Source organism: Apteryx mantelli, chromosome 2 (genome assembly GCF_036417845.1).
Source record: "Apteryx mantelli isolate bAptMan1 chromosome 2, bAptMan1.hap1, whole genome shotgun sequence".
NCBI classification, from domain to species: Eukaryota; Metazoa; Chordata; class Aves; order Apterygiformes; family Apterygidae; genus Apteryx; species Apteryx mantelli.
In genome coordinates, this window is record NC_089979.1 from 73979479 (window position 1) to 74005206 (window position 25728).

A 25728-nucleotide genomic window follows, 5' to 3' on the forward strand; every position below is an offset into this window, starting at 1 on the left:
CATGTGGGTTTGTCAGCTGTTTTCACATGTCCTAATTTCATAGCTCAGCTTATATCTTCTGTGATCTGACCCCATAATCTTAATACTACTTTGTTTTATTTTTAAAATTTTTCTATAATTATTCCTTTTTCCCCAAAGGCCTGATTTTTAGGATTGGTTTTGAACACTTACATTTTTCAGGTAGTTTTCTTATATTTTTTTCTTTTTTTAAGGGGTAACCTTAGTTACAGAAAACAAAATATGATGCTGAGTTAAACTATATCAAAACACATTTTCACATTATATTGAGGCCATTTCATAATGGATGGAGTACTCCAAAAATCTCTAAGGTATGAGAAACAACTGCAGTGTTTGCAAATGTTTCTCCAGGAAAGTTGAGTGAATCCTGGTACATCACATAGGAACTTAAGCACAGGTGCTGTAAGTACTTTTGTTTTGATACTAAAATGATTTTTATAAAATAGGGAAGTACTATATCATGTGTTAGGCCCTAAATGACCTTAAATCTAACCCCAAACCTCTTTATTATCCCATGATGTGTATACAAGTCTATATCCGGTGCTGGTTTATGGCAAGCCCATAGGTCCTGGGGCAGAGGGGACTGTCAGGGCCTACCCTGCCCCACAGGATGGGCTCAGGGGTGCGCTAGCACACAGGGTGGCTGGGCTGGACATGGCACATCCCTCTTTTTGGGATACATTCCTGCAGATTTCTTCCCTGTTTCTGCAGTAATGTGAAGTTGTCATGTGGATCCCTTCTGTGAAAGCTGCCTGTATGAGGGTAACTGGGGTCTGTAGGCAGCTTGGGCTTTGGCTGCTCTCAGAGCTATGAAGATGCATCACAGGTGTCTGCTGGGTGTCGGCATGAGGGCAGGGCCAGAGCGCTCTGTGCTTTCCCCTGCTCACTTCTCCATGCTTCTGCTGAAGTGTCTAAATAACCTAAGCTCTCCTTAGTATCGCAGAGCTGTGTATTCTGCCATGTAAATGCAACCTCTGAGTGCTCCCATGAAAAATATTCCCATGAAAAAATTCATCTATTTTATATTATCGATGGTTTTGTTACAAGGGAAAACACATACAGCAACCTTTCCATCCAGTGAGTATTTCCTAGAGCAATGTATCTCATGTTTGTGCATTTCCTGACTTCCTTTAAACTCAGCATAGAGCTAAAAGCATAGAACTCAACTAATTTCAGCAGAATTGTTTGCAAACACAAGGCTTGAATTAGCTTCTCTAAGAATGCTGCTGTTGTTATTGGAAGCAGTATGTGAAAAATGGAAGGATGACTTATGCTGAATATAATCTGTTCATTCTCCTCCAGCAGCAGCACAGGCGGCTTTCATGACTTTTTGTGATGTTTCTAAGTGGTGAAGGTCATGTTCATACACCTTTTTTTTTTTTTTTGGCTGAGTATCATGACTTGATTGCAGGCACAATAGACAATGTCATTCTGATGTTGCAGTTTAGGGTACTTGTGGCTTGTTTGCTCCATCACACATACAGAGGAACTTTTGTTCTTTGAGCCTGGTAATCTTGGTTTGAGGCACCTGGGCAGACTTATGTGAGTCTTAAGTTTGTTTGTATGATTGTGACAAGGATGTTACCTTACAGTGCATGTTCACAGGGAAAGCTTTAGCCCTAGGTTACATCAATTTTTAACATCTATCCATGGAGCACTTGAGGATGCAGTTTGAAACATCTGTCCTTTCATGTGAACAGTGAGTACCTTGAAGGGATTTCAATGGTATAGACACTGAAAGCCCTTCCCAAGGGGGATGTATGTGTCTCTGTCTCATCTCTTGACGTGGAGTGGCCACAAAACATGACCAATGCTATAACCTGTACTGTCCTGTACCCACAGGAATAAATGTAGCCCATTCAGCATATTTGTGGTGGTTAATAGTCTCCACTTTAGGACACTAGAATGAAGATTTGCCACTGGTAACTCCCCGGAAGCAGGCACAGTAGATATTTGCTGTCAGGCAGTATTTTCCAAAACAAAAAAATGGACAGCCTGGTGTCAGGAAGCCTGATGTCAAGTGAACAAATTCTGTACCCCTCCAATGCTTTTGTTGTGTTTTTTTTCTTTTATCCTCAAAAGCTCTACTATTTTCCTGTTAGCGTTTCTGCCCGTACTTATCCTCCCATCCCAATGGCCTTTTTCATCTGTTTTAAGTATGCTTTTATGTTTTCTTGCATATGGGTGTTGTTGAGACATTTCAGTGCTATGTGAAAGCATGAAGCTTTGTCACCTCCCAGAGACAAAGCAAAAGTGTCTGCAGGCAGTTGAACAGAACAGAAACATTGACAGTATTGAGCACTCAGCAAATTGCATTCCTGGTGACTATGCAGTTGACACTCTCCTAGGACTGACTCCATCTAGTTCATCCACATCCATTCAAATTTCTGCTCATGCCTTATCCGATAGCACCAACACTGTTAATATCAGAGATATGGAAAGGAGAGTGTTCTTACAGAACTTTTCCTTATAAGGTGGGAGGCATACAATTTGAGGAAATATGTCCCATTTCCTGGAAGTTATGTGCAACGTAAAAGGAATGTCATCTGTGTATGTGTGTGCATGTACATAGCTCACAGAAGTATGGGAAAATTTGGATCTTTGGTTTTTACAAGTCCTGAGTGTTTACACACACAGTGGGGCCAGTTTGACCCTTCATTGCCACTGTTTCTACTGGTGCAGAATTTAGTCTAGTATCTTACTCCAGGTTAGAGTGTCCCTGAGATGTGTTTATCCTTATTCCATAATATCTCATGAGCCTTTATTGTTGTTCAAGGAGCTTCTGTGAGGAGCTATGTGCTGTATTCCAGTTTGCTCAACTTTTAATGATACATTTCTTGCTTTATTGGGGATTCTATCCTAAATGAGCTATTTTTGTTTGTGAAGACTTAGCATGAAAGGGAAGATATTAGTGATTAAAAATGTATTTCGTATATATGAGGGTCCATTTTTTTTCAGAGACTTTCCATTTACTTTTATATAAGGTCATTTTTGTTAATAAAACCTAATATGGGATACTCTTTTCCTCTTTGTGCTCAACTGATTCTTCAGTGTCCCTCTCTTCCCCTGCACAAGACATACATCCAAGGTGTTTTGTTTTCAACTTAAACTCTTGGCAACTTATCTGTAATTACAGTAGGAATTTTAATCCACTATAAAGCCAGCTGATAGATGTATAATTAACTAATGACAGTCTGTGGGACTAGGCCTAGTAAAGTGAAAGCCATAAAATTGCATCAGCTGAGATGGAACTTCACAGCTTCTCTGCAGTGTATGGAAAACTCAGTTTTGCCTGAGTAGGAAAGTTGGAGTGATGGTTTGAGAGCCCTGGGACAGAGCAGAGTGTGTTGAAGTGTTGGGAAAGAGGAGGAGAAGGAGTAGTGGGTGAGAACTGGAGGAAAAACTAGTGTCTTTCTCTAGCCATCATTTCCACTGTCTGATCTGATGATGGGGTGTGAACGACCTCTGTAGGTCTGACTTCTCTTCAGAGCGCTGTTGCTGTTGGATGGAGCTATTCTTCTCCGTAACCTTTAACTCCTTCCCTTGCATGCTTCCCTTGTCAGTATCAGGAGTAGCAATTCTGGTGGACTGAAGCAGAGACCAATTTGTTGGGCTGCTTTGGGGAAAGGAGTAGGCCAAGTAGGCCGTGCATCCGCTATCTCTTTGACAGACAGGTTTTCATTTGCAAACAGAAAGGCTTTGCCTATGCCAGCCTGACCTGGAGAACTGTTTATGGACAAGCTGGCTTCTTAGGGATGCTGTTGGTGGTGGCCATGATGTGTCCTCCTGGTGTTGTGTAGGCAAGTGACATGGCTGTTTCAGTGACTCTAACTCTGTTGAACCTCACTGGGATAATTAAGGCTGTGGTGAGGTCAGCCAGCCTGGGTCTTTTTGGAGGCTGGATTCTCTGGTCCACCATGCTTGCTTTGGTTACCTGCTGGAGATTTCCACGGGGTCTTTGTTTTAGGGAGACCTCTGCCTCGCTCTCGCATCCCCTTAATCTACAAACACTCTTTGGGTGATTGGGCTGCCAGAGGTATCATAACAAGTCCCCATAGCCATCACGCTGTCACATCTGGTCACTACTTGGGCACAGTGGTGTATTAGGTGCCTGCCCCTTGCACTGGTGAACTTTCTTGCTGTCGCATTGAGTGCCATATTTAGGCCATCTTAAATAAGCCCCACACCCAAACCTCAGTCATACACCTGAATCTTTCTACTGCTTCCTTAATAGAAGTGTGCAGGGTCATAACCCTTTCAGTTATAAAAATAAGGGAATTGGGAATTTGGGAATTGTTAACAGCTGTATCCATTTTACAGTCCCAAACCCTGAAATATTCCCACTTGTTTTGTTTTACATCAATCCTCTTAACGCTGCTACCTTTTATCATATAAATGAAGAAATGACAAATCTGTGTAGTGTAGTGGTGAGTAACTGTATGGATACAGATGCTGTAGAAAAGCATACCTGAATAATTGTGTTATAATTCTCCTAAATATTAAGATAATGTCTAGCACGTAGTTCAAAATAACAGGTAGTTCTTGATCTGCCATAGCATTTCCACTGACTCACTGATTTTTTTTTTCCCCTCTGTTGCAGTAATTACAGAACAGTATTGCAGTTTCTGACTCAGAGAGGGCTTCATTCCAAGGGCTTCTGGCAATGTTGTAATTCCAGCTCTACAGTTGCATGGAATGAATCGTGGGGGACACAATGGTAGCAGGCAGGGACTGAGCCAAGAATAATGTGGGTGTGGTGTGTGTTTTGAACTAGTGATAGCAAACTATTAAAGGGAGAACTTGCTTTGGATAAGCAGCCAGAGATTTGGTTGACAGAATCTTGGCTATGGTCTCAGGTCTCTAAAACTGGGCGCTTACAAGAGAGACATCTCGAGGGAGACATCTGAAGGCTTCTCTGTCAGGCTAAGCTAGGAAACTACTGAGTGTCGAAATGAAAAACAGGCAAGTGTGCCCCCACTCAGACTTGGTATGCTTTCACAGCTTTTGAACAGAGACAGTCGTCAGACCTGTGGGGAATGAGACTCCTGGGCAGCCCTGGGGAAGGGGATCTGTTATGTGTCAGGTTGTGGGGTAGGCACTGTGGGGCCTGGCTTTGCGCGTGCTGTCCCCTCAAGCTCTGTGAGCACCATCCCTTCTTCCTCTGGCCCCCGGGGGGGCTCGTGCTGCAGGTACAGGCAGCGCATTGCATGGGCAGCATGAAGGCAGCAGTGTGCTGCCAAATACGACCTGACAGCACTGCCACGAGGGCACTTAGGACTGCGGGGAGGGAGGTAGAGGTGGACCAAAGGACTCAGCTCTCCTGTTTGTCTCATGAGATGTCAGAACTGACAGGCACATGGACGGGTTTTGATCCTTTGCTTTCATGCTCAGGCAGCCTCCATTCGTGATGCAGCTTTTTAGACTAAGTAGAGCTGCACTACTACTTTGCGCCAGTCGAAACAGCTGTGCACAGCAGGCCACCAGTCTTTGCTTGTAAGAAATGTGTACGTGAAGGTCTTCTTGTCCTCAGCTAAGTGTATTCAGAAACAAGTCTGTGGAAGTCAGGCCAAGTTTCTTGCAGATGGGAATAGCTTCTCCTGTGCTTTAAATGCTGTACTTACCCCACTGTCTATTCTGAAGTGAATAAAATCTGTAAGTTTCCTTTCTGTTGTTTCAGCTTAAGCATGAGAATGTTTTCTTTTAATTTCTCTTTCAGTGTAACTGGATGAGAATGAGGATCTTGAAACTTTTTATGGTTATGGTGCAGTGTTTTTAAATGCTTCAGTCAGAAAACAACAACAACAAAAAAGAGAATTAAAGAGGGGAATATATGTGAAATATGCTTACTCTTCTGGATTTAAGTTCCTACCCCACACAGAAGTAGGATGTGCAATCTCCTGTGTTTAGGTGCCTTTGCTACCGCTCTCATGATGAACTGCTAACTCACTGTCTCAATCACAACTCACAGAGAAGATGTAGCTTGTGGTACCTACTACTTATATAACAGCTTAAATGTTTGGAGTACTTGCTTAGGGAGTGGGTGGCCCACAGTCTGTGCTCACCATGGCCTTGCACTGCCCAGGAGAGCTCCTTAGCTACCAGGCTGGATGTAAAGTGAGAGTGGGGACACCTATTGCAACTGTGCAGGTGCAGCAAAGACTGAAGGCTTTATAGAGGTGGGAGGGGTATGACTCTAAGTCAGTGGAGAGGGGACAGTGATGCTCATTTGGGAAGAGAATGACATGGATCTTATCCTAGGTCTGCATATATATGCACTCATTTAGCTATTTTATTTTTTTTTTAATACTAATAATGAATTAGCCCAAGTAATGTCCTTGCTCTGAGGACTTTGGTGTTGCATACAACACTGTTGCATGCAACACTGGTAGTGTGTCATCTGTGTGAGTTCTGTTTTCTGTATTATTATTATTTTTAATTTGAGAAATGGTCTGACTGATGCGCTTTGTGCTAGCGAGTTAAATATTCTCTGAGAATTGACCCAGATTGGGCCTTCTGGGTTCTCAGACATCATCTTGGTAAATTTTAAATGGCCTGAAGTGTGAAACTGGCACCAAGATACCAAAGTAGTACATTTGAGTGTGCGAGTGCTGAGTTGTAGGCTCTCGGATCAATGAAGTCACTACACGGCTCATGTGAAGTTTCAGCTGCTGATTTCTCTTTTCAGGTTGAGTGGACCATTAATGAGCAGATGGGCTCTGCTGGGAAGACTTGCCCTCACACCATGACAGCTGATGAGACAAAAGCTGGAGAGTTAGCTCTGGAGCCCCTGCTCACTTGCAAGCTATGTCTCTGTGAATATTCTCTGGATAAGATGACCACTCTTCAGGAATGCAGCTGCATCTTTTGCACATCGGTAAGATCCAGCAGTGCCTTTAGGTTATAGGAACAGAGTAAAAAGAGATAGACCTGTGAGATGGTGTTGCTCATCCCCTGCTAGAATTGTGTGTTACCCATGCTGATAGAGGATGCTTTCCTAAAGAACATTTGGTGTTAATCTGTCTTGCCTTGTTTAAAAGAATTCTGTCGCTCTGCTTTCAATAATTTGTCACTCTAACAGAAGTTCCCATAACAAATAATAATAAATCCCAGTAGTAAATGTCTGGGGGGAAAAGATGCACTTTAAGACTGTCAGAGAACCTACATAGTCCATATGCAATCACAATATTTATTTTTCTGAAGCAAAATTGTGCAACATCATAGGATGACTGTAGAATTTTGTTTCCCCATTAGCATTTTCTGAGTAGTCGGAGACCTTTTCTTTTTTTCTTTTAAATCTTCTGTGTAATTCTAAACAAAAATGAAGCTTGACCTATTGCAACACAATCTATGCTGCAGAGACATTGCTCAGGTCATGCATTGCCTATAGCTATCAGCGATGACTTTTCTCCTTGCAAATTCAGATCAAATAAAGCTGGTTGGAATGATGAAGACTGAGGTTGAGTGAACTGATAAAGGTCCTATGGACATTAGTACTCTACTGGCTTCTTTGTCAGCATGGGAAAATGGACGCAGTTTACCTGGGCATGGTGACTTTGATGTACCTGAATAATGGATATTGGAAGCAGGTTAGAAGCCTTTGGAGGGAGGTTGGATTTTTTTGCCACATAATAAATGTATTTGGTTTTATTAAAAAAAAAAAAAAAGTGGATAAGCTCCCAACAAGTACTTTTAAGTTTTGGTTTTGATTGTTTGAATTCTTGGAAGAAATACGGTATTTGTTAAGCTGACTTGTGTCAAACTTCACTTTGAATTTAGGGCAGTTTAAATGAGATAAGAATCTAGCAGTGTTTTTCAAAAAATTAGGATAAGATTGATTAATATGGGCTTTTTATTTGAACTTCATGTAGTGTCGTTTCCATACCGGCTTCCACAAAGCATTTTCACCTTCTTAGTTTGTAACATACTTAATTTTTAAGAGAACATGCCTAAAAGGTGTGTGTGAAGATAATGGCTTTAAATTTAAAAATATGGAAATGTTAATATATTTGAAGTAGTCTCACTGTTCTCCAAGAATTCAGTGAGTCCGGTTTAGCATCATTAATAGTGCATTACTTTAACCTCAGTGTTAGCTCGGCAGAGGAATCCTTTCCCCTCTGGGGAAGGGAGGAGGACTGCTGAAGACTGTGCCGTGCAGAGCTGGGCTCTGTGCTCCTCTTGGGCAGTGGCTAAAGGGAGATGGCAGTGATGGCTAGGTAGGATTGCTGTTCCTACCTGTCCCCTGTCAGTGCTGTAGCTGCCACTCCTAACATACACCCCAACCCTGTCCAGTAGCAGGAAGACCATCAGCTGTTAGCTTGGCCTTCTAGTGGCACAACATTGGTGACGTGGAAAGTACAGCCACGGTGGTTTTCTCTCCGTGATCTTTGCTGGCTTTGTCCATGCCTAGAGCCAACCATAGGTGACAACTGAATGCTGCTGGGAGATGTGTTTAGACATGCTCTGCGTATTTCAGTGGGCTTAATATATCCTGGCTGTGGTTTTACTCGGTGTCCACCCTTTGTGTGGCTATCATTGCCTGCTCACCTCTGTCTTTCACAATTGCTTCCCGCTTGTTCTGAGTGTGCCTTTCCTGGGCATGATCTCAGGAATGGGTAGGGAAGGAACAGTTCCTTCTTGGTCAGGCTTTCGGCGTCAAGCAGCCACTATCTCTTTGTTTCTGAGACTGCTGGTGCCTAAGGTTGGCCAGAGGGCTGAGTCACTGCCTGCATGGCATGCTCTGTCCTTTCCTGCTTGCCACATGTGCTGAGATGGCCGTGAATACCGGTGGGCTGGCAGCAGCACAGCTTCTAGCCTGCCTTGGCTCCCTGCAGTTCCTCAGCGCCCATGAAGAAGCACCATGCTGTGTGACGCCAAGGCTCAGTGAACGGTCCTCTGCAGGTTGTGGGCCTTGAGAAGCACCAAGATGTTTTGTGGCAGTCTTAAAGAGAAAGGGAAATACAAGGCACTCTTAAAAACATGATGGAGAAGAGAGGAAGGTCAGTTGGCACCTGTAGCACAGGCCTGGTTGAAGATCTGCATCTGAACATCCTCCCAATGCATGTGTCTGTGATGATGTGAGAGAGAGAGGAAGTTCTTGCATACTGTAATGAGGGAAGCTCTGGAAACTTTTAGTCTGTGTATATGCCTTTCCATCTTGAACCCAGAGCAGCTTGTGGGAGGCAGTGAGTTGCACTAGCCTGTCACTGGTAGTTTTGGACAGTGTCCAAAGAGCTGTGTGTTGCAGCACAGTGGTGGAAGCATGTGGCTGCAGAGTGTCTCTGTGTCAGAGCTTGCATGGGCAATAGCTCGGGGCACAGCCTTGCAGTAGCTGTGCTGATATGCAGTGCCGTGACTTTCCTCCCACCCATTCCAGGGCTTTTAGTTACCTTCACACTGCCCTTAAGATGGTTGCTGGGGCGATAGCTCAATCTTGAGCTACAGGATCCAAGGCCATGTTAGTTTTTGAGCTAGCAGTGCTTTCAGCTTGAATAGCTTATTATTTTTTTTTTTTTTATCACTAAGGCTAATTATATAGACCCAAGAGCGGTATTAAATTTGAAACAGAGGTTTGAGATATGGACATTATGTGTTCTACTCTACTAAAGTGAAACCATTGGTTTTGTTTAATTTTTGTTCTGTCACACAGATGAGGTCTTTTTTGTGTGCTAACCATTAACAATGGATCTGCACCTATGGCTGATTTTCACTGCAGCATTTCTGACTGTGGGGATAATTGGAAATTGTTACTATTTGGGCATATTGTGGGGAGTATCTCCTTTTCACTTGTAGCCTATAAAACTAAGGAATTTAAATGAATTAGAATTGTGTACAGATATTTTTCCAGCTTAGAAACTCTTGTAATAAATGTTATACCTCATAAAATCTGTATTCTAGCCAAAGTAAGTAAACTTCATTTAAGTATGTGTGTATTTCCCTTTTGGTCAAATGTTGCTATTAAGACAGGAATTTTTTCAACTACCTATAAACATCTTTACTCTCTCTGTTCAGAGAAGAAAAATCAGATGGCTTTGCAGGATACACTTGCCATCTTATTTGGTGGCCTGAACAAGTCTGAAGAGATATCAGCATTGCATTTCTGCAACATTTGTTGCTGTTGGCATAAGACTTCACTGAATGTGAGATAAAGCAAACATTTACACATCCCAAGAATCTGGAAATGGCTATAATGTACATCATGGCTTGCTTACACTGAGTTTGGATTACGTTAGGTTCAAATGGAAGTACAACTGAGTTTATTGTTTCTGAAGAGGACTGCACAGGGATGCTGCGAGGTATACTTTATCTGCAGAAATTTTGGGTCACTGCACTTCTTATTATTCAGGTCATTTCCTGTACCCATAAAACCTTTTGGAGTGCCATGGTGTGGTGCATGTTGCTGTAACTGAACACCTACCTATGTGTCAGTTAGGGGGTTTGAGATTGCTGTGGTGGAAGTGTTCAGAAGACTGACAGGTCGCGCCATTTTCAAACTTTAAAACCAAACTACTAAATTCATTCATTAGCAGCACGCTTTGTGCTAGTGATTAGTTCTTGCACAATATTAATCACTGTTACTACATATGTAAAACTGTTAGTCTTTAACTCTTATATTGTAGATTAGTGGTGAGTATACAGCAGTGATGGCTGCAGCCTGGGGTGGTGGTTGTCACGGAGGCTGAGGCCAAGGCCATCGGTCCCAGGGGCTCCTAGATGAGAGAAGGGGGAACAAAGCCAGCTTGCATTCTTTTTTCTCCAATTGCTGCTTATGCCTCATGTTTTTATTCTACTTGCCCCATTCCCGGAAAGGGGGTCTCATCTGTTCCTGATACAGCTTATCTCGTTTTTATTTTATTTGTCTGGCCAGTCATCCTTCTTGCATGTTTGGCAGTATGTCCTTCCTATTTTCAATCCCTTGTGCTTATCTTTTCTTGAAACTTTTTGTTCCTTGGGTGCCTCCTATGTTCAGTGACACAAGTCTTTGCTCCTTTGGTTGTCACATGGCTCGCGTACATATGTAAAATGATTATACACTGTGTTTAGCTATGTCCTGACAGTGTTACAAAATACAGTATTTTACAACACTTATCTGGATCCAAAGCAAATATGAATTATATTCTGATTAATACACTTATGATTTCTAGGTGTAAGAGGCCTCTGCTTTGTCTATGGCATGCTAAATGAACCATATATAGTAAGCAAACCTACTCCTAGATACATTTTTAGGTGTCTTGGCAAAATGTCACAGAATCACAGAATCGCTGAGGTTGGAAGGGACCTCTGGAGATCATCTAGTCCAACCCCCCTGCTCAAGCAGGGTCACCTAGAGCACATTGCACAGGATTGCATCCAGGCGCGTTTTGAATATCTCCAGAGTAGGAGACTCCACCACCTCTCGGGGCAACCTGTTCCAGTGCTCTGTCACCCTCACAGTGAAAAAGTTTTTCCTCATGTTAAGATGGAAGTGTCTGTGTTTCGGTTTGTGCCCATTGCCTTGCGTCCTGTCGCTCGGCACCACTGAAAAGAGTCTGGCTCCATCCTCTCGACACCCTCCCTTCAGATACTTGTACACGTTGATAAGATCTCCTCTCAGCCTTCTCTTCTCCAAGCTAAACAGGCCCAGCTCTCTCAGCCTTTCCTCATAAGAGAGATGCTCCAGTCCCCTAATCATCTTTGTGGCCCTTCGCTGGACTTGCTCCAGTGGTGCCACATCCCTCTTGTACTGGGGAGCCCAGAACTGGACACAGTACTCCAGATGTGGCCTCAGCAGGGCTGAGTAGAGGGGGAGAATCACCTCCCTCGACCTGCTGGCAACACTCTTCCTGATGCAGCCCAGGATACCATTGGCCTTCTTGGCCACAAGGGCACATTGCTGCCTCATGCTTAACTTGGTGTCCACCAGCACTCCCAGGTCCTTCTCCGCAGAGCTGCTTTCCAGCAGGTCAACCCCCAACCTGTACTGGTGCATGGGGTTATTCCTCCCCAGGTGCAGGACCCTGCACTTCCCTTTGTTGAATTTCATGAGGTTCCTCTCCGCCCACCTCTCCAGCCTGTCCAAGTCTCTTTGAATGGCAGCACAGCCCTCTGGTGTATCAGCCACTCCTCCCAGTTTTGTATCGTCAGCAAACTTGCTGAGGGTGCACTCTGTGCCTTCATCCAGGTCATTGATGAAGAAGTTGAACAAGACTGGACCCAGTCCTGACCCCTGGGGGACACCGCTAGCTACAGGCCTCCAACTAGACTCTGTGCCACTGATCACAACTCTCTGAGCTCTGCCATTCAGCCAGTTCTCAATCCACCTCACTGTCCACTCATCTAACCCACACTTCCTGAGCTTGTCTATGAGGATGCTATGGGAGACAGTGTCAAAAGCCTTGCTGAAGTCAAGGTAGACAACATCCACTGCTCTCCCCTCATCTACCCAGCCAGTCATTCCATCATAGAAGGCTATCAGATTGGTTAGGCATGATTTCCCCTTGGTGAAGCCATGCTGACTACTCCTGATCACCTTCTTTTCCTCCACATGCGTGGAGATGGCTTCCAGGATGAGCTGCTCCATCACCTTTCCAGGGATGGAGGTGAGGCTGACTGGCCTGTAGTTCCCTGGGTCCTCCTTCTTGCCCTTTTTGAAGACTGGGGTGACACTGGCTTTCTTCCAGTCCTCGGGCACCTCTCCTGTTCTCCATGACCTTTCAAAGATGATGGAGAGTGGCTTAGCAATGACATCCGCCAGCTCCCTCAGCACTCGTGGGTGCATCCCATCAGGGCCCATGGATTTGTGGGTGTCAAGTTTGCTTAAATGATCTCTAACCCACTCCTCCTCCACCAAGGGAAAGTCTTCCTCTCTCCAGACTTTCTCTCTTGCCTCCAGGATCTGGGAGGTTGTTTGCCTCCCAAACAAGGAAACTCATAATTACCAAATATCCAAATACATTAAGCCCGGAGGAGCTATTGAATACAAATGAGCAGTTCTGCATCTAAAACTATTTGTCTTCAAGTACAGGGACAAGCTGGCAGTTTGTTCTTTCCAGTGCTGTAAAGGTCCCAGAGTAGCCCTGTGGGGATACTCAATATTGGACCTGAAAGTTGTCTTTCCTCTGTCTGATGTAGAGAAGCTGCTTGCAGACAAGCATCAGTAGAACTGTGGGCCATGTGCTTATGCAGGGAAAAGGTATTATGGAATTGTCACATTAAAATGTGTAAAACTCAGTGGTACAGAAAGTTATTCTGTCTTGGTAAAAAGACTGAAAAAAACAGATGCTTGCCCAGCCTAGCTTTTCACAAACTATGTCAGGTTTCCTATATATTTGTGTCCTTTGTTCCTATGCTCCCTCTCCATATTCTCCCAGACATTGCCTGCTGCCCCTTCCTTGGACAAAAGTCAGGAAGGCCCTGGTGGGGTTGGAGCGAGGTGGTGCTGCCTGGCTGCTCCTGGGAATGGACCTGCCAGCTCCTCCCTGCCTTGCTTTGGTGGGGAAACTGCTTGGATACTCTCTTCTTTGCCCAGGCTTTGGTGCTCTTAAACTGGCAGGAAAGCATGCATCTGAGAGACTCCTGCCTTTCCAAAAGCTGGCTGAAACTGGAAATCAGCTGGGAGACCCAATGAGTGTTATGATCACATAAACCTCCCTTCCTCATGCTAGAAATGTCCTGGTAGCTGGAACATTATAAAATACCTTATGGACAGACAACGTCTGGAACTATTAAGGGCCTTACAGAAAACACAGGGTGAGTCTGTAGCCTGTAAGCACTCAACAAGATGAAATTTTACCATGTCTGGTAGGATTGTCCTGGTGGAAGAGATGACAGGATAAAATAGTGCAGTGCTGTTAGAGAGAATGTAGTTTTGTGGGTCAGTAAATGTGTCAGCATGCCAGCGTCAGCCTCTCCCTCACATGCCAGTTCTGTTCTGTTTTGTCTTTGCTCTTTTTCCCTCTCTTCCTAAGTATTTCAGATTCCTGATGTGAGGCAGGTGAACAATAAATGGTGTTGCTGCTATTGGTGTCAAGCAGCAGCTTATATCCATATTGTGTGTTATTTACTGGAACATGGCTTGAGCTGCCTAAGACAACATATAACAAACTATGAAAACAAAAGATAATTTTACGTATTTGTTTCTGTGCTGTTAGTACATGTTTGTGCAGCATTGGCGTGACTCATCCTTCTTTTTTTCCAAGCTAATTCTTTGTTAGGTCTTGTATTTCTGAGAAGAGTGTGAGGTAACTGAGTTACAAAACGTGCAAAACAAATATAATGATGATCCACCTGTTTGTCATTATTGGCGCACACAATCCAGTCTAAATGAGATTAAGCTTCATGCAACCTTAAAAGGAGAAGCCAATGTGTAAAGTTGAATAGAAGCACAGGTAGCTTCTGTGCTGTCCTGAATATTCTGAAAGTAGAGTTTTATGATCAAATTTGACTTTTCTAATGACTTTTTTGTTTGTTTGGCACTTCTGAAAAATTCAGAGAGAGGGAGTCAATCAAGGTAAGATGAAATGATTTTTCCCCCCTTCAATTTATTACAACCAGAAAGTTTTAAAAAGTATGTTTTGAACTAAAACAGCTGGTTCTGAGCTTTTCTAGATTTAGTTTGAATTTTATTTTGTTTAAAAAGAATCAATGCATCAAACAACTTCAAATTGAAAAGTTTTTCTTTCTTTAAATGGGAGCTGCATTTAAACATTTTATGAGAGACTCCTTGAGGCAGAGGCCTAGAACAATTCTACTTTGTCTTCCTTCCGATGTTGATTTCTTCCCTTGCTCTTCTGTATGCCACTGAAGTGTGCAATAATTAGTGATCTTTCCATTTCCAACAAAGGTGTTTTATTTATTCTCTTCACTAAGATGCAAGACTCAACTCAAAGCAGCTGAAATACCTCTGGTTTATGAAACACTGTGCAACCGCTGTTAGTTTTCAAAGGTTTGGGGAGAAAAAGATTTTCTGCTATAGCTATGCATGTGACAGCAGAGCCAGGGCTAGACGTTGGTAAGGAAGACTCTTTTGCTGCTCTTGACAGCCTGCTGCCCTTGGCAGCCACCTGCTTGGCTAGGCCAGGGCCCTGGGAAGCTGCAGCCACTGAGAGATGAGCTTGTGTGCTGCTGACAGCTACTTTTGCAGGAGGGGAAGGGAAAACCCTACTAGAAATAGGAATTTCTATGTTGCACTTCACCAGTAGGACCCTCCAAGGCTCCTTTTCTTCCTTTATTCCTTTCAGGAGCAGCTGTGTCCTGCCCTTCCTCCTTCTCTGGATGGCAAAATGTTGTTCATGTTTTGTCCATAGTTCACAAATGTTCACATTTTGTCCATAGTGCTGTGAAGCCTCAGACTGCTTTTGCAGAAAAGCACTGGGTGAACTGGAGACAGTGATGTGAAAGATCAGCATCATCAGCAAAAAGTATGGAAAGAAAAACCTCAGAGGAGAGGAGTCTGTGTAGATCAAAGACAAGGGGGAGGTGGATCACACAGAGCGTGGGATGTCTGCTAAGTGGAACAAACATACATGCATACTCCAGTGAAAGACTGCTTAGTAAAACTTACGAGTAAGGGAAAATTTGGATTTGCTTTCATCTGCGGAACACTGGCTTTTGGCAGCTCTTTTTTTTCTTAGTGCTATTTTTTTGAGAAAGGATTCAATCCCTTCTTCCTCTCCCTCCTCTTTTCCCCATCCGAGGAGACACCTGCATGTGTTTGCGGCTGAACACTGTGTTCTCCTGTTCCGAAATAGCCGTTGTGCTGCAATGCCCCACTTACTTTATATAAAGCTCACCTCAGATTGTTTTCCATTTCCACCCACAGGTACCAAGCTGTTGAGTTCTGACATTTTGGATTTTTTTTTTCAGCTTGACTTTTGAAATGTCTCAGAATAGCTTTGTTTTAAAGTCATAAAAAAGAAAATGCCCACGCCTGCTAATATTGGCACTGAACCCATAGCGCTTTTATAGTATTTTAGATGGTTTCAGAACTTCTTGCATGCATTTCTGGACAGAATCACACCATGGGCAGAGTTAGCAGGGGTACCAAAAGGACATCACCACTGCCTTTTGATAAATGCTCCTCCTCAGGAAGAGGGGCTGCATGCCTTTGAAGTGAGCAGAGGTGGCAGCACACGGTGGTGGCGGAAGGAGGGAGCTGTGGGGGGGACAGGTGAGAAAGAGGCAGCCAAAATGTCTCATGACAGCAGTGCCTCTGTGAAGCAGATGTCATCTCTGTTTTACTGATGAAGAAGCAGATGTGAAGTAATTGTCAATGCCTCAGATTACAGCAGTAACAGAGCCAGCCCAGTGACAAGCCTCGTGGCCCTGTATTCACAGCTAGTTTGGTTTTGGAGTAGTGAGTTTCCCCGGTCTTGGTGGCTGTGGTACCACTTCATGGCATAGATTACCAGGAGCCTGCCCCTTCCTTACCCTGACTCTTGTGAAAGGCTGCCAGGATATGGAGGGCTGTGTGTAAATTGGTTTTAGAGTGTGTATCTGAGCAGAGTCTAGCAGCATGAGAGGTAGATCTGATGAGATAAAACTGATGACAGTGTATTTCTCAGACATGCTTGAAAGCTTGCCTTTTTTTTCTCTTTTTTTTTCTTTTTTTAAAGGGTTTTAGAGGAGCAGGAGGGTTGCCATTGTTATGTTGCCTTGTTGATGCTGTCATTTGGTCATGACAAAATAAAATGCTTGTCACTCATGTTTATCCTCCCCTTCTACTTAGCTAAAAGATGCCAATATCACATTTGAGATTAAAGGGCATTTTTTCACTTTCTTCTAAACATCTCTCTGAATAAGGCTCTTATGTGGCCTGATATACTGTCTGTTTGAAGGCAACTTCATTTATCACTGCACCTGGTCCTTAACAGTTAAAAATAGATTGAGAAATACAAATGTGTGCTTTATTGGATTTTTGGTTTTTGCTTTAAACCATGTCTATCCTAAGTTTATCTCTAAAAATTCATAAATGGCTATTTCTGTGGGTTTTTTTTTAACTTTTTCAATTGACAAAGCCCCTAAATTTTTCCCAAGTGAAGTGCAGATGCCTCTAAGACAACATAAGCCAACTGACAATAGACTTGATTTCTCTCTTTAAGTCCTGTTGAGGAATATTTGGGAGATTTTAGGAGCTCCTATACTACACAATGAAAGTGACTGGTCTATTTTATAGATTGAACATACAAGAGCACAGATGTCATGACAGTGATGAACATACTATGAAACATTATGTAGATCTGTCAGAAGCACTATGAGTGCTGTTTTGGTTCTGGGGCTTTTTTTTCTTCTTCTTTTTTTTTAAACATTTAATTGAATACACAATGCCATTGATTAAATGCTGGTTGGATCAGGCAGTTACTATGGTGAATATTTAAAGTTCTGACAATAACAGTGCCAGCGAAGTCATAATACTACATATTAAAGTGTGTATTGTCATGTGTGTGCACTGAAGAATAGATGACATTTGTAAATGGTAAGAAAGAAATGAGAGCTGTTTCTTATTTAATAAAAAAAATACATGAACGCTGCACAGAGCAGAGAATCCAAATGAAAACTAAAAGTCTATATGTTAATCTCTTCTGAATCATAAGATGAGACATACACATGACCTCTGGAGTGCCAATTGAAAAATTATGTCTTTTCTCTCTCTCTCTCTCTCTCTCTCTAGCCTCCCCCACCCAGATTTTGAGATTGCAAAAAACCAAGGCTAAAATACTCCAAACCCAAAACCTATACAATTTTGAAGACCTAAATGTGGAAGAGAGATTTAACAATTTAAATCAGTCTTGCAGATATTAAAATGGAAATGTGAGGTTCTCTTAAATTTTCCGAAATTGAAAATTTCTTCAAGTTATACATTAATTGGAAAGTCTTTTTTCTTTTGGCAGAATACTATCATTGATTTCTTGCATTTTCAAATTTAATGTGGATCATGCTCTAATATTGCTTAAGAAATACTGTAGATTCTTTTTTCCTCCTTTTCACAGTAATCATGATGTTTAATTAAAGGAAAAGTCTTACAATTTCTGTATCAACTGCTACACAGTGGTCAGCTGCAATATTTGTATCATTTGACAGGAAAATAGGCCAGACCTTTCAGTTTCTTCTTAGCCATCCCTCCATCTCTCTCAAACTACCTGTTCAATTTTGTCATGTCACATATGTGGTTTCATTTCATGCTTTTATATTCAAACCAATGAGGTTGCATTTAGAAAGCTGAAGAGCTTCCTACAGATGGGAGAAGAGCAAAGTAATGGAATATGTCAACATACTTGGAAAAAGCAGTATGTAGGAATGATTGAGATTCATCTTTTGTCTCTGGTACAGAGAAGGTTATCTGAAAATGGCTTTGAATAGAAATGTAACATTTTGCAGTTAGAGGGATATAGTGCCTTTGTCACTTCATTACCTAGCAACATAATACTTAAGTTATAGTTCAAACTAATTCCTAAGTTAAAATGCAGAACTATTATGGTCTGTTTGCAGATTAAATACATTGCCAAACAGACTTCTATATTTTGGTCAGTACTTTAAAAATCCCTTCTATACAATATGCTTTGGAAAAAAAAAAGTTAAAGCTAGAGCAGCATGTGGGAGAAGTGTTGAAATGAAGAATCTATGAATAGCCTAAACAGAATTTTATATTCTTAGAGTTTACAGGTGACCATAGCAAAAACTCTTGAAGCTTACAGGAAGTGTTTTATTACTGAGAAAGGAATTCTTCTTACAGTTCTTGTTATAGTTTGTGAATTGCTGGACTGGGCTTTTCAGTGCTTTTTTCAAGATTATTTCCTCTTGTTATGATAAATACTTTCTACAGCCTGTTAGTTCCAGGAGGGGAATGTGTACTTGGGGCATATATAAATACTTGAGTAAAATGTAATCTCTTCTATAAATCCTGTAAGGTAAAAATACATGCACATATGTTGCATGTAGTATAATAATTTGATCCAAGTACTTTACAGGCCTTAATTGACCAGGTATTCATGAGTAGCATTTTGTGAAGTAGGTAAATGGATATTAATCTTATTTCATTAAACTGGGGAAGCTGACGGACTGAAAGACAAAAACATAGTAAGGGGAAAAAAAAAAGAAATTCTTGCCCCAAAATGCTTAGAGAGCAAACTATTTGAAAGAGGTCTCTTTACACACTATGAATCTCAAATGAGGGGGTAAAATTATTCATAGTATAGTTTCCACTGAAGTTGACAGTAGTCCTACAGGAGCAAAACTTGGTTGAGGAAGTTAGTTTAGCACTTAGACCTTCTGTTAGATACACTGATTTTTGCTGGTGGAATTGCATTGTCACATTTGAATCGATCCTTCTTCCGTAATTGCATCAGATTTTATTTTGTGTCATACACAGAATACAAACAAATATGTACATGGTATAGTTGCTCGGCAGGTAAAATTTGAGTCAAGAAGAATGCAAATTGATTAAGGTGCATCTGCAGGTTTGGGAGTTAAAATTCCTTTGGTTTGTCTGTAGTCAGCAGGTTTCAAACCTGTTCAGTGAGGCCTTGATGAATTTTTATCCTGTGGCCTCAACCACTCTGCCACGACTACGTGAAGTTTTCCTGGAAACCTTGCTTTTCTGGTAGGAAGGTAGCCACGGGTGACTTGCTCTGGCCATGGACAACACAACTGCGGTACGATTCTCTCTGAAAGCTGCAGGTCCTGCACTGCAGCCACTCCAGCCACCGACTGTTCCCTGTGCTTGTGAATCACTGCACTGCGGGAAACTGCTTGTGGATAGGGGTGTGGAGCCCGCGGATGCTGAGAACTGGTGATTTCTTGGGTGCTTGGATTAAGATCCTTTTAAGGAACTCTAATGTTGCGGATGGCTGAGTTCCTTGGTCTTGCCTTCATTTTGTAGACCAGCTAAATAGCATACATAGTTTGTGCATAGTTTTTCTAACTGGGATATTGTTGATTTTTGCAAACAAAAAGTACTAAAAGTTCTACCGTTTTATATCTATATAGTGTATTTTTCTCCATAGTGTAGGAGAACGTACTGCTGAGGAGGTGAATCACAATTCACTGTATAAACATTGAATCCTCTTTTCATCACATTTACAGCTTGTATATCTTTTCAGCTACTTTTATTTGCCACTTTTCAAGTAAGATGATAAAGTAGCAGCTGAGCTGTAAATAATAATAAAAAAACCTCTCTAAAAACAGTCCTGCTGCTTAAGTGAAGATGTATTTTAAAATTTTAGTAATTTTCCACCATCTCTTCTTTGATGCTACCTTGTGAAGGGCTGGGGGTGGGGAGGGCAAAAAGTTCAGTTCTGTACAAACTTAGATGAGGACTCAGGTAAAAAGCTCAATCCTTCAGTGATAAATGCGAAATGTTTCCTTCAAGGTTCCCAGCAGCTTTAAGCCCTTTCACCACCTTCTTGAATCGTACCCATAATCCCCTTTTCCAAGGCCAGAAAATTAAGGCAAAATATTTAGTATCTATAGAAACTATTTAATGGGGGTGTTTTCTGTGAAACATTTGAAGGTTCATGGTGCTGCAGAGACCTGTTATAAAATCTCTCCAACTCATCCCCTAAAAGCACAGCACCCTCTAAAAGTATAGCAGAAGTCTCAAATTACTAACTTCCCCTACAATTAAGCAGTGGGCTAGAAGAGACAGAGAATCCAGATGCATTAACAAAGTTCAGAAACCTCTGCTCTTCTGTCTCGATAACGCTAATGGTTTAGATATTGTATGTAGAAATTAAATTCAAAATTCATACGGTGGATAGAAGCTACTCAAGAGCTTCATGCCCGTCCTTCCGTGGAAGGATAATTGTCAGTGTTCTGAGCTTCTGTCCTAGAAGTCTAAATTAAGAACAAGCCTTTGGGCTGCTTCTAGGCCTGCAGTAACTTCTCAGGCTTTGTCCTCACTCGGTAGCTGGTTGACCTGAGCTGCCCCCAGAATACGAGTCTGCTGCATCATGCTGTCAGAACAGATTACTAAATATCAGCTGGCATCCCAGAAGAGGCAGAAGCCAGGATCTCACTAAAAGTAAAAGGTTGTTCTCCCGTGCTTGTGGACAAATTAAGGCAAGCCAAATGCTTTGGAGGGGAACATTCCCCTTCCCTAAATGCTGCTGTGAGACTTGATCCAGAAAATAACCAGGTTTCTCCTGAGTGGCGGGAGCAAGATGCAAGGAGCATATGCTGGAGCATCACCTGCATACCTAAGAAACATATCCATCATGACACAATGCGTGTGGGCTTTGGGGACAGGAGCTGGAGGGCAGCATTTTCTGTTAGTGTCAGTCCTGGTGGGTGCTGGCTGCAGGCACAAACCAGGGAGTGAATTTGTTCAGCATTTGATGCAGGTGTTGCAGGGTCCTGGTAGCTCTGGTTATCTGGTTATCTAGGATATCTGCTCCTGGTCACCGCCAGGGTGTTGTCCCTGTTTACGCTTACTGCTTTGTGTGGGAGCTGTGTATCGTAGTGGGGTGATCTGATCCAGTGAGCAAACAGACTTTTTATAGTGTTCTGCCTAGATGCCTTTGCGGGAGGTCGTCAAGGGAATGGACAGGGCACTGAATTCGTTTGGATAATAAAGGAATAGCTCCTGGTTAAATCCAAACCGACTTTCCCTGGGTAGCTAATAGTGCCTTCAGTTAATGACAGGCTTCCTTTTGGCTCTTCAGTTGTGGATATCTCCCTCACCTCCCACATACTACTTGCACCATCTCTTCTTTATAGCCTGCTCTGTTGCTTTCTTACAGGGACATATGCTGGATCAGAATCCTTAAGTGCTTAATCATCTAAATGTTTAAAGCTTACCATTTAGGTTATACCCCTACAAAGTTCTAAATAATTATGCTACAGATATTTACAAATCAAAAGTAAACTCATTTAAAATGCCAATAAGTTAAACAGATTCTATTTGCTTTGAAGTAATTTCTCTACATGGTTCATCAGAATTAACCAAAAAGGTGTGGACATTGACACTTCAGTGGAAAGACAGAATAGTAAGGAAACCTCATTTCCTTTTGGAAAACTCCTAAATAGCCTGATATTTAAGAGGGCACCAGCTTTCCAATAAAAATACAAATAAGGAATTTTCTTTAATCAGAGCACAATATGCAAGGCTTTATCAGAATGGTCCAAACTAATGTAGGCTTGAATGCCTATGAATATTGGAAAAGCTGTTTGTGAAGAGTCCCAGGGCTTTACCAGGGCTGACACTCCAGTTTGGCAGACAGGCAGAGGTCTCAAAGACCTTACACTTTTACATATTTCTAGAAAATTGACAGGTGACTAGAAAGGGAAACCCAAATTAGCCGCCCTAATGAGGGACAGTCAGGTAGTGCTCAACCCATTAGCTGTCCTCAGTGGCAGAAGGTGGATGGGGGCGTGGGGAGGGCTTGGGGGAGGGGGAAGGGGCGCCAGGGGAAGAAGCTGGCAGGGCTGAGAAGGAGGAGAGGTTTATCACATGGATGTGTAATACAAGTCTGCAGGGAACAAAGCTTCATTAGTCCTGCTGCTCGTAAAATATGTTATTTTTCATTTAAGATAAACTATGCAAGCTGATACCAAAATCTGCCAGAAATCCATGTCTTGTTATTTTGTTAGCAGTGATTTGCAATTTGTGGTATGTTTTCTCATTTTTTCGACCAGACTGTTGGTTTTTTATAATTGGAAGTCAGCTTGCTTACTTACCTGTGCAATCTTGAGATGAAAACTTAAGAGCACTGTTCTGTAGTCTGCTACACTAGTTTTCTGCCAGTTTGAAGACCGTATAACTTGTGCGAAATAGACAGGAGTTGTGGACCCCTAACATCCAAATCGGAAATATTGGAAACTGGCAGGCCAAGTAAAATGTTGGGGGAGGAGGGAAAGGCCTGCCATTCTTGTATAATGAAACAATGTGGAAACATTCATAAGAAGGTCTCCATGCTGGAAACGGACTTTGAACTCTTGCTCAATAGACCAGAGGGTGATGGTAGATCATGGAAATTATGTGATCTCTTTGGGAGGACTTGCGGGGGGAGGAGGGAACTGATCATTTCACATCTTCTAGAGCAGGTTAACCTTCTAGCCAGGATACAATCCTCTTCCCCCTTTTATGTTGCTGAGAGCAGTAGTCTTCTCCTCCTCCTTGTAACTGAGGTCTCCTACAATGGAGAGTCTGAATTAAGAAAGGGAAAGGAAAAACAAAACAGACAAAAGAGCAAAGCCTGTTTAATTAGTATGAAAGCCCCCCTATCCCCCAACCCTGGTTTAGTGGAGTCTAGATGTTAGTGCTGATGGATCTGACCTGGGTAAACGCAATGCTCGGCAGATGAAGTTATACATAATTAATTGTTCTTTGTTGCATTCTTTCCAATGCAATGACTTGTAGCATTCATACTTGTAATAATTGATGTTTTCTGTGTGCTGGAGCTTCAGGACAGCCAATTAAGGAAGTGGAGGTGGTAGCTGTGCAGTATCTCTAGCACCTGTGTGTTACCTATATGTGGGCTGTAACTTTCCATCATTTTTTTTTCTTTCCTTGTTTCTAGTGCCTAAAACAGTACATGCAGCTGGCAATTCAAGAAGGTTGTGGCTCTCCTATCACTTGTCCAGACATGGTATGCTTGAAACATGGGACCCTACAAGAAGCAGAGGTATCAGCACTTTTCTCTCTCTCTTTTTAACATAAACCCCCCAACCCTCCTTTATCTACATAATAAATATGATCATATACTTTTTCCTCCCTTTAATTACCTTTAATGAGCTTCTGGCAAGAAGCCTGACTGACAAGAGAAACTAGAAGCAAACAGATGTTTTCAAGGGTTTTGCCCTTTTTTCTTTCCCCCTGTGCCTTGAGGAAAGTCTTACCTGGCATCCAGACAACCCCTGAATTACCCATGCAGGTGACTTAACCAGAATACCCTGTATCCCAGAACTGCTGAATCTCCATTAGTACTGTCAATTAAATCAGATTTGATTTGACTACAAACACTGAAATTCTAGCACCTCTCAAAAGCCAAGGGCAAGAACTCATACTGATAGTAAGCAGGGCCAAGGTTTCTTCCTGCATGTCTTTGTTGGGCCGCAACAGAAAAATATTAAGACTGTGTATAATTGTATTGAAAGAAAGGTTATTGCACAGCACTGGGTGGAAGTTGGTCTTAAGAGGTGAAAAAAGTGTCTTAAGCCCCAAGGCAGAGGTGGGAGAGGGCTCAGAAGTGAGCTGGCATGTGCACCATCCCCTAGAGCAACATGAAGGCTCAATTTGAAGGCTGCATATGGAGAAGCTCAGTAGGAAATGTAGTTCTCAGACCTTCCTACACCATTCAGCGTAAAGGGATTCAAGAGGCCTGTAAATGCTCCTACCCTGCTGTCCAAAGATCTCTCAGCAATGCTCAGACAGCATCCTGGCTGATTTAGAGATGGTGTAAAGTTTCTAAATTGGGTTTAGCACCAAACCCATGACATGAGGAGGAGCTGTTGGCAGTGTGGCTGGAACCTTTATAGGTGCCAGCTATTCTGTGTGTCTAGAAAGCCATGGAAAACAGAGGGCAAATCTGATGTAGTCCTGCAGCTATTCTTGCCTGCTCTGAGTGCCAGGTAGGCCCCTGCTGGGCCTGGGAGTACAGGCAGAGAAAAGGTAGCCGCCACAAAGGATTTTGGCTGGCTTTGTGCATTCTCTCTGTATCTGTGTGCAGGGAGAAAATCAAGGAGAATCAGATCTCCATCCCTGAACTACAGAAAAGCCATTTATTATCTTCTGGGTATCCTTGAGCCCTATGTATACAACTGATGTAATTGTGCTGCATGTATCTAATCCTATTCAAATGCAATTGTTGGCAGTGGAATTCCCTGGTAAGTGTGAACAGTGGCTGTTTCCTTCAAAAATCTTTGTGCTTTGCAGTAAAAGCCATTGGAGTGGGCCCTAATAGCTAAGTTATTTCTCACAAGTATTTTAGGATGCTTATTTTCTGCTGCGGATGTGGCATTAAGGGACAAACTCAATTGCATTCAATTTTGAAATGGGATTTTCCCTCCAAGCAGGCATGCCAGTGATAGACCCATAGAGAGGCAAAAGCTTTGGCTTCAGATTAGAGACTTAATTTGTTCTGGTAAGGCTGGCAGTTGTGCTCTTCCTCTCTGCTCTGCCACAGAACCAGGAAGATCTCAGCATTGACAGATGTAGGGAATCACTAGGGAATCACTTCTGGCCAGGGAAGGAGTGCAGAGGAGCTGTGCAGAAGAAAACCCCAGCTTCTGTGGCTCTGTTAATATAAGGGAATGGGGATAACACCTCACACTGAGTTGGAGAGTTATCAAGAATACTTTTTCTCCAGAGAAGTACATGGTCTGCTCTCCAGCATGCATTTAAGATGGAGTGCTTAGCTGAATCAGCTGGGCCTGGGAGTCACAGCTACATTTGGTACAGCGTGCAGGCATATGGTGGAACTTTTCTTCTGCTGAACCCAGCGATCGTGGAAAGCAGTCAGCTGTTTCCTTTCCTCCTTTCTTCTGCGTAGACACAGAGAGGGCCTAACAATGTCCCACCTGTCGCACCAGATTGAAGGCAACTAGCCTTAATTGAAAATGCTGTTTTCAAAAACACTTACCAAATGGTAGGAAGAATTCTACTCTGTTAAGCTAGGGTTGTGAAGATACAGGAATTATAAAGATATATTTCCCATTAGTAAGCAGGAGCACATTCCAGGGCATGTGTTAACGGACCATTAGCTTTCCTACGGTGCTTTTGGGGGCTAGAAGCTGAATGAC

General features: G+C 42.5%; 1 protein-coding gene across 1 annotated transcript in view; it reads left to right on the top strand.

Annotated features, from left to right (window-relative positions):
* Positions 1 to 25728, top strand: part of RNF144B (ring finger protein 144B) — a 54087-nt gene that overhangs the window by 10506 nt on the left and 17853 nt on the right. Inside the window, exons 2-3 of the mRNA XM_013940035.2 lie at positions 6704 to 6892; positions 23508 to 23612. Coding sequence (XP_013795489.1) covers positions 6728 to 6892; positions 23508 to 23612 — 270 coding nt within the window. The 5' untranslated portion in view covers positions 6704 to 6727. The remainder of the gene's footprint in view (positions 1 to 6703; positions 6893 to 23507; positions 23613 to 25728) is intronic.